The sequence below is a fragment of the Nicotiana tomentosiformis genome, chromosome 4 (genome assembly GCF_000390325.3).
Source record: "Nicotiana tomentosiformis chromosome 4, ASM39032v3, whole genome shotgun sequence".
NCBI lineage: Eukaryota > Viridiplantae > Streptophyta > Magnoliopsida > Solanales > Solanaceae > Nicotiana > Nicotiana tomentosiformis.
Genome location: NC_090815.1, coordinates 27,374,541 through 27,384,604, shown reverse-complemented (window position 1 = coordinate 27,384,604; position 10,064 = coordinate 27,374,541). Strand labels below are relative to the sequence as shown.

Here is a 10,064-nt window from a genome sequence, read left to right as displayed (position 1 = left end):
GTGCTGCCAAAACTTGCTCTTCGCGAACGCGAAGGCAATGTCGCAAACGCGAAGCCTTGCCAAATTTGGCCTTCGCGAACGCGATACACCCTATGCGAACGCGAAGCTTTAATGCTTGGTGCCCGGCCAGGCCTCGCCTTCTACGCGAACGCGAACGTTTCCACACGTTCGCAAAGAACACTGCCCTCTTCCCTTCACGAACGCGTCCCCCTCTTCGCGAACGGGAACAGTAAATTTCAACTACCTCCATTTTCTTCTTCGCGAACGCGAAGAAGGATACCAGAAGCAGATTTCTGCAGTTGTTTCCAAGTTCAAAAATGGTCCGTTAACCACCCGAAATCAACCCGAGCCCTCGGGGCTCCAAACCAAATATGCACCCAAGTCCTAAAATATCATTCGAACTTGCTCGCGCGATCAAATCGCGAAAATAACACCTAGAACTATGAATCGATCACCAAATCAAAGAAAGTTTTCAAGAAAACTTTAAAACTTATATTTTTACAACCGGACGTCCGAATCACGTCAAATCAACTCCGATTCTCACCAAATTCGGCATACAAGTCATAAATATTATAGTGGACCTATACCGGGCTCCGGAACTAAAATACGGACTCGAGATCAATAAATTCAATATCAGTAATTTCTTAAAACTCATTAAGCTTTCAAGCTTTTAATTTTTTATCAAAATTCCATATCTCGAGCTAGGGACCTCGGAATTCGATTCCAGGCGTACGCCCAAGTCCCAAATCACGATACGGTCCTACCGGAATTATCAAAATACTAATCCAGGTCCGTTTACTTAAAATGTTGACTAAAGTCAACTTAGTTGTGTTTTAAAACTCTATTTCACATTTTACTCCATTTTTCACATAAATACCTTTCCGGAAAATTGTACCAATTGCGCACGTAAGTCGAGAATTGATAAATGGTGCTTTTCAAGGTCTTAGAACACATAATTACTTATTAAATTTAAAGATGACATTTTGGGTCATCACAATTTTGGAACATACTAAAAAGGAAAATACCTCATCTAATTTGAAACAGAGAGAGTACTATATAGAACTTCAACGGAGTAGTTAATGGAGTATATATTAATATCCTTTCACGCAGTAAAAAATAAAAGGAGAGAGAACTTGATTGCAGGGCTAATAAAAGTGTCCACGTTTTGTAGCTAGAGATTAAAAAAAGGGCTAGAGGTAAAAAGTGTACATAGAGGACTATTTCTGTTAAGCGGTATATATCAAGGATCAAAATAGTCCAACCATTATACATTAAGGACCATTTTCATCATTTACTCTTTCCTAGGCCATGAATAATAATATTTTTTTTTATATATGTGTGAATCTCTTCCCGACCGGCTAGGCCGAATCAGGCACCACTCGGGATGGGAATGGCTTTACCTTCCCTCGGTCAAACAAGATTTATGGATAATGGAATGAATCGCTCCTAGGAAAGACTAAGCTATCGGGGAACCTATTGAAGATAGATTTGCCCGTGTTGCGGATGGGCAGGTCGAACCTACGGGTTCGGTCAAATTATCATTTTTTCCTCAAAAATCAAATTTCGAGATTTCAGGTCGACACGAAGAACATGATAAGAACAAATGCGGAAGCCAAAGAGTGACATGGAAGATGAAGAATAAAATTACGTTTGGTGATCCTAATTTTCATGTTTGTTATTGGGGGTTATATATATATATATATATGTGTGTGTGTGTGTGCGCGCGCGCGCGCGCGCGCATCCATGCTCAAAGAATCTTATGGTACAATAATTATTGTGTGCATGTTTACATATAAAATTAGCGGTTCAAAAAACTCTACTTCGGGTAGCCTTATTTTTGGAACAGAATTTAGATAAATATGTAAAAATCACTAACATTACAGAAAGAACATTACCGAACATATCATTTTAACGGTGTACTGAGTTCATCGTTATAAAAGTCTAAAGTTAAACCCGTCAATTATAATTATAGATCCACCTCTTCACAATAGTACCCTTATTATCTTAAAACTATATATCCACCTCTATGTGTTCCCACTTCCCCCATGCAATTGATTATATATGTCTTAGGGTGGTGTTACTTCCACTTAACAAGTTGATGGGAAATCTATATATTTACCCGAAAAGACATAAATTGAAAAAGGTGGTCATACTCGCATATGAGCTTTGCCTTCTGGCACGATCAATTGATTCAAAATTTCAAAGTGTCCCTAAGGGAAACCTCAATATAATGACAAGATCCCGTCTTCCCCTTCTTCACACTTATTAAAAAAAGAGTGAGATTTGATTATAACAGAACAAACGAAAGATATGATGGGTTCTAATAGGTTATATGTATTCCTATTATGTTTTGATGATCTAACAAACTTAATGATAAGAACCAGATAAGGAACCTGTTACACATCCTCAAGTATTTAAAGAACAACAAGTCTCAGTTCGGGGACGTGGTTCAACTCTTCAGAGTCAAAGGGACAATAGAGGGAACAGATGGCCACCAGTTCCCTTAGTCACGGTATAAGTCAACTCCTCACAACTGTAAAGTTATTGCCTGCACATGCAATAGTGTAAAAATAGTGCAGCGGTCAACTTTATGGGGAATGCCCTTTACCTAACTTGCTTGCATCATCCAAGTGATGTCACAAATGAATTACTAACATCAAGAGAAGGCAAAAACAAAACCTTTGCACATTCAAAATCTATCAAGCAATTCTCTCAAGTCCGTGTCAATCTTGCAAGTGATTCTCAAGGGCATCAAGAACAAAGAACAACATAACGAATGACTAATTTCTTGTATTGAGTCATTACATGTCCTTAGTTGTATTTCACTTTTGTTAAAGCACTTTACTTGTAATTCCTACTTAGCTTAGTTTGAAGCATTGTGTAGAAAATCTTTGTAAAATCTTAAGCCTTGTGTTTGTGTCTTGCTAGAGTTAGTCGAGTTGTAAGTCTTTGTAATAGAGTTATTACAAAGTGGCTTATAATAGAGTCGTTATAAGTTAGTGAGAGATTAAGAGCCCTATTGTCGGAATCTTTTCTACTACGTTTTCTATGAATTTGCCTAAATATTCTCTATCAGTCGTGAGTACTTTGATTGTCGTAGATCTCTCTCGGGAAACTACCACAATTTACTAGACGTATTCTCTCGAACTACGCTAGCTGGCACTAATTTACCGCTCACTACGATCACACCAAGGTTTCGTTATCTCTAATCCTGCATTTAAACTTTCCATATTGATCTCTCAACTACGTTAGGAGTGATGTTGTTAAACAACTACCTAAATGTATACTCTCTCTCGAGCAATATACACACTAAATAGGCACAGTTAATTGAGAGCTCTTCAATTAACAACAATGAAAATGTAGTTGAACAAGTTGAGAAAAATCAAAGGCAAATCTATACTAAATGTAGTAGAAAATCATCCTCCAATAAGTTCCATCAAACCTTAGATAAGAGAGTATAGCTACTCATAACACTACTCAAAAATACATAGACCATTGTCAAACTAATATTCATAAAAATAAGATAGAAAAGTAGAGAGAAACTTTTCGATTCGTCTTCTTGAATGAACTTGAGGATCTTTCGGGCTCAACTTTTCTTCAACAATGGTGTTTCTTGACTTCTCAGGTCAAGTGTCTGGCTGCAATCAGGGGTGAAATCTTTTATATCACGTCCCTAAGCCAATTGACTAAGTTGTCCCTTAAGATAAAACGCATGCAAATTTGCCCTTGTGCTATAGCTGTGCTTCGCACATGGCCTGGTTGTGTTTTCCAGATTTTTCTGTGCTTTTCGAAGTTACTTCACTGCCTGGTCTGATTTTTCTTTTCTTCAAAAAATGCTTTTTAGCTTCATTTTTGCTCAAATCACCTCTATTCTTCACTCTTGGTTTCCTACATAACAAACTTCAACAATTAAGCTCGATTGGTCATCTTTCAACATTCAAAACACCTAAAAACACACCAAAGTAGGGGTAAAACATATCCAATTACATGTAATTCTAGCATAATATCACCACCCCTCACTTAGATTTTTGCTTGTCCTCGAGCAAACACATGATATCACAGACAAATCACAAAGAAGCAGTCAAGCTCATTCAAACTCCCTGTCAAGCAATTATTCAGAGATATCAACCACAAGAGTGAACACCTTTCTTTTGCTCAGATTTATCTATTGAAACTCGAAACTTAGCTCCTCACAAATCCCGTAGTACCTCACAAACAAAGAAATGCCCCCAAAACACACATCTATAGTAACAAATCACAAGCACTAGGGCATATAAAACAAAACACTCATACTCATCAAGGAATTTTACATGCAACATATACGGTACCATAAGCTTGCCCATTCTATCACTATTCACTAATGTAGGAGTCTCAATCCATAGTAAAGTAGGATTTTTCAATGCTTTAATGTTGTCTTGGGGTAAGGCATAAATACTTTTGGTTATATAGTGACTAAATCTTCCCCTAAACACTTTAAGCATCACTAACTTCTACGTCTCCCACTCTTTTCTCTATAGACACTTTCCACATTTCTTTTCACAGCTCAAGCACCAAAGTCCCAACTTATTATTTTCTTTTGTCTCCCTCTTACTTTTCCCAACTACATCTTCTTGTTTTTTAATTAACGGATCTTCAAAAAGGGAGTATCAAGGGACTTAACTTTTATTCTTTGTTGCAAATTTGAGTTTCCAAGTGCATAATATTTTCTCATAACCACAACTTCTGCCCAATCACACAACCTAAATTAGTTAAGGGGAAGATGGGTTAACCAGAGAGATTAATGCAAAATGGACATGGCTTATAACATGAGTTGCCAAAGAAAAGGTTAATATGCGCAAATTAGGATGCTAGGGATATTCATTCATTTGGTTGGCTAATTTAGGCATAAGTGATTTATATCAAAGAAGGCATACTCTCACTCTAAGGATTAAAACTTCCTAAGATTTCGCCTCAAACAACAGGCAGGGCAAGTTCTAGACTGATATGCGTACACAGAAATGCACAACAAAGACTCACACACAATATACATGGGATTTACAAGTCACTTTTTTTCATCGTCAATGTAAAAATATGAGCTCAAAAAGAAGGTTCAAGACAACTTAGGTAACCCTCACAAAATACAGCTTTTTAATGAGTGAATTCTCTTTGCTTCAAGTTCTCTCTATCTTTTTTTTTTTTATTTTATTTTATACATATTACAAATAGAAGGAAAGAAAGAAAAATGCTTGGTGCAAAAGAAAAACTCACTGGGAAAGAACCAAGTGCAAGAAAACCCAATGAGATTACTATGCTAAAAATAACATTAAACTACACTACAAATAAGATATTCCCCCACCCCACACTTAAGAATCTGCAATGTCCCCAATGCAGCAAAATAAAGAACAGGGGTGAAGAAAAACTCCCTCTAAGTATCGTAGTCAGAGTCGCCAACATCAGAGTCACTGATGTCCTCCACACTCGCTACTCAGACTTCGCAAAAGCTACCATTTCGTTGTTGAGGGAAATTATCAAACAGTTGGTGTGCTTAACTCAGAACTTGCATCTTTTGCAATCATAGAGTCAAGAATCGTCGCCGATAATTATGCTACGCCATTCAACTTCAATCCCAAGTTGAACTATACATATGCAAAAGAGAAGAGGAGAGAGAGACACTTACAAGGTCGCCGGATGGTGGTGGGCACTGGACGGAGTAGCATCGGTGGGGGAGAATATTTGAGAGAGGGGGAGGTATGTAGCGAGGGGTTGGGTTCTTTTCGAAGTATTGAAGTGGGGAATTAAGGAGAAGGGTTTATTTGAGAGAAGGCTGCATTTTTTTTTAGACTTCAGGAAAAAAAAATTGCTTACCTGTTGTGCTATCCCTGTGCTATACTCTCTTAGCACACTGTTACACATTTATTTTAAATATTTATAACAATTCGTAAAAATTTCAATCTAATCCCTTCTTGGGTGACCTTATTTGCTCAACGGACTTCACAGCTGTGTATTAATCCTACAAAACAAACAAACTAACCAACTAAAATTAATTTACCCTAACAAAAAAAAAAATACTAATAATGACTTAAAGTCGTGGGTTGCCTCCCACGCAATGCCTTGTTTAACGTCGTGGCACGACGCAGGCTTTTAGGATTCCGTTTCGCTCACATATTGGGGTTCTTTCAAGTACATCACATCTTTCTCTCATTTTTCTTTAATCATTCCAAGGTAGTGTTTTAACCTTTGCCCATTCACTTTAAACCTGTTAGTTCCACCTTCAGACTCAATTTCTATAGCTCCATTTGGGAACACTTGCACAACTTTAAATGGTCCCGACCATCTAGATTTCAGCTTATCCGAAAATAAATCTCGAGTTGTATAACAATACCAGATCTCCGGGTTTGAAGTTCCTATCTAGAATGTGCTTATCGTGCATCATATTCATCCTTTTCTTATACAATCTTGTACTCTCAAATGCCTGGAACTATAATTCCTCCAGTTCATGCAACTTTGTAACTCTATTTGTGCCCGCAGTTTCCATATCCAAATTCAACTGCCGCAATGCCCATAAGTCTTTGTACGGGGACATACCGATTAGAGTTTTAAATGCTGTGCGGTAATCCCAAAATGCATCATCAAATTTCCTTGCCCAATTAGTCTGAGTAGCATTCACTGTCTTGGTCAGGACCCTTTTGATTTCTTTGTTGGACACTTTCACTTGCCTGCTCGTTTACGGGAGGTAAGGCGTGGAAACCTTATGGCGAACTCCAAACTTTTCTAGTAGCCTTGCAAAAGCTTTATTGCAGAAATGAATTCAACCATCACTGATTATAGCTCTTGGAGTGCCAAATCGGGTGAAGATACTTTTTCTTAGAAAACCAATAACTCCTTTTGCATCGTTTGTTGGGAGTACTACAGTTTCTACCCATTTCGAGACATAGTCCACTACTACGAGTATATACTTATTGTTGTATGAGCTAACAAATGGTCCCATAAAGTCGATTCCCCATACATCAAATACTTCCAATTCTTGAATTGGGTTCATGGTCATCTCATGTCGACGGAAAATACTCCCCGTCCTTTGATATTCATCACATCTCTTTACCTAAAAGTGTGCATCTTTAAACAACGTCGGCCAATAGAAGCCCGACTCCAAAACTTTAGCAGCTGTCCTTACTACTCCAAAATGACCTTCATAAGGCAAAGCATGACATGCCTGCAAAACAGAAGTTTGGTCTATCTCGGGAATATATCTCCGGATCATGTTATCAATACAAATTCGAAACAAATATGGTTCATCCCAGAAATACATGCGACAATCACAAAAGAACTTTTTATTCTGCACATAAGATAAGTCATAGGGAACAATACCGCTTGCCAGGTAGTTTCCAATATCTGCATACCATGGTGCTACCTCAAGGCTCGTGGCTAACAAATGTTCGTCTGAGAAAGTCTCCATGATCTCTTCCACCTCAACCTTCATTTCAGCTCCTTCAAGCCTGGACAAGTGATCGGTAACTTGGTTTTTCGTTCCTTTTAGGTCATGAATTTCCAAGTCAAACTCTTGCAGCAGTAGAACCCATCGAATTAGGAGCGACTTTGCTTCCTTTTTATCAATTAGGTACCTGAGAGCAACATGGTCAGTATAGACAATTACCTTCTAGCCTATCAATTAGGACCAAAATTTGTCAAATGCGAACACCACTGCTAGTATCTCTTTTTCTGTCACTGTGTAATTCAGTTGAGCGACATTCAATGTTCTACTTGCATAGTAGATTGGATGCATGATTTTATCTTTTCTCTGTCCAAGTACTGCTCCCACGGCATGGTCACTTGCATCACATATCAGCTCAAATAGTTGCTCCCAATCGGGTGTAACTATGATAGGTGCAGACACTAGCCTCTTCTTCAATCCTTCGAAAGCTACCCTGCAGTCATCAGAAAATACAAAAGGGTGATTTTTTGTCAAGCAATTTACAGAAAGGGTTAGCAATCTTAAAAAAATCTTTTATGAACCGCCTATAAAAATCGGCATGACCAAGAAAACTTCTTATTGCCTTGACGGAAGTGGGTGGTGGCAGCTTCTCTATTACATCAATCTTGGCACGGCCCACCTCAATACCCTTACTTGACACTAGGTTTCCCAAGACTATATCTTCCTGTACCATAAAATGGCATTTTCCCAATTTAGCACCAGATTAGTCTCCATACATCTCTGCAGTACTCTTTTAAGATTTCTAAGGCAATAATTAAAAGCATTTCCCACCACTAAGAAATCAACCATGAAAACCTCAATTATGTCCTCTACCATGTGTGAAGATGGCCATCATGCACCTTTGGAATGTGGCGGGTGCATTGCATAGGCCAAACGGCATTCTCCGAAAAGCGTAAATTCCATATGGATAGGTAAATGACGTTTTCTGTCTATCTTTCGGGGCAATATATATCTGATTATACCTCGAGTATCCATCCAAGAATCAAAAATGAGACCTCCCTGCCAATCTATCTAGCATTTGATCAATCTTCTGTAATCCATACAAATTCGCCATCCCGTGACAATTCACGTTGAGATCAACTCGTTGTTCTCATTTTGCATAATAGTCATCCCACCTTTATTTGGCACACACTGAACTGGCCTAACCCAATTGCTATCAGATATGGGAAAAATAATTCCTGCATCTAACCACTTGATCACTTTCTTTTTTACAACCTCTTTCATGTTTTGGTTTAGCCTTCTTTGATATTCTCTAGAAGGTTTGTGTCCATCTTCCAGTAGAATATTATGCATACAGAAGGCCGGGTTAATACCTTTAATGTCTGCGATGGTCCAACCGATTGCAGTCATGCACTCTTTCAACACCTGCAAAAGTTGTTCTACCTGCACATCTAACAAACCAGATGAGATAATAATAGGTAAAGTCGAGTCAGGTCCCAAGAAAGCTTACCCGAGGTAAAATGGTAGCAGTTGCATCTCCAATTGTGGTGGCGCTTCGATCGATGGCTTGGCTGGAGGGATCTTTATTTCTTTCGAGTGTAAAGGCTCAAGTTCGAGCTCTCTTTTCCAGTACCCTTGCCCTTTAATAGCCAACACCTATTCTGCCAAGTCCTCACCATTTACTTCTTCTAAGTTCATAAGGCAGGCTGTTAGAGGGTCTTTTGCATTAAGTGCCTCATCATCTTTCTCCATGATTACATCCCCCGTGTCTAACAAAGAGCAATTTGCAAACTCACTGGGTCACCGTATAGACTTTTGCACATTAAATGTTATTTCTTCATTATTCAGCCTCATCTTCAGCTCCCCCATTTCACAATCAATCAGAGCTCTTCCTATGGCCAAGAATGGCCTTCCCAAAATTATGGGAATCTCCTCATCAACCGGCAGTCTAGAATGACAAAATCTACTGGAAACACGAATTTTCGAACTTGCACATGTACATCATCAGGTATACCTGATGGCCTTTTCAACGTTCGGTCAACCAATTGTAGTAACATAGATGTGGGCCTTGCTCGTCCAATCCCTAACTTTTTATAGATTGATAATGGTATCAGATTTATGCTTGCCCCCAAATCACACAATGCTTTGGCGAATGCATAGCTACATATGGTGCATAGAATTATGAAGCTTCCAGGGTCGGATAGCTTCTCAACTATAGGTCTTGTCACAACAGCACTATAGGTCTGTGCCAATGTGACAGTTTCCAAGTCTTTAAAGTCAAACCTACGAGACATCAAGTCCTTTATCATTTTTGCATAACCGAGCATCTCCCTCAAAGCATCAATTAGAGGAATGTTTACCTGAATTTGCTTCAGCATTTCTATGAACTTTTTATACTTCTCATCTTTCTGATATTTGGCCAACCTCTACGGGAAGGGTGCCGGAGGTCGCTTCTTTCCTGTAGCTTGAGTTAGATCCTGCTTAGGCATTATTTCTAATGCCTTCTCCTGCACTTTCTCAATCTCCTTCGAAACCTCTTTTTCCTTGTTTATTTCCTCTTGGGCTTGTTGCACTCTTACTTCTGTTAGCTCAGTTGACTCATCTACCTCAATTGACACTGACACAAGTGTTTCAGTTGATTGGTTCTCACGAGCGA

At 38.7% G+C, this 10,064-nt stretch overlaps 1 protein-coding gene across 1 annotated transcript; it reads right to left on the bottom strand.

The window, feature by feature from the left end:
* Nucleotides 1-9,327: 9,327 nt before the first annotated feature.
* On the bottom strand, nucleotides 9,328-9,786 carry LOC138909403 (uncharacterized). Its single transcript, XM_070200603.1, has one exon. The coding sequence runs from the start codon at nucleotides 9,784-9,786 to the stop codon at nucleotides 9,328-9,330; it is 459 nt and encodes a 152-aa protein (XP_070056704.1).
* Between the last annotated feature and the right edge of the window lie 278 nt (nucleotides 9,787-10,064).

Coding starts and splice junctions, on each gene's coding strand:
- LOC138909403 (XM_070200603.1), bottom strand. CDS start 9,786: ATGCTGAAGCAAATTCAGGTAAACATTCCTCTAATTGATGCTTTGAGG.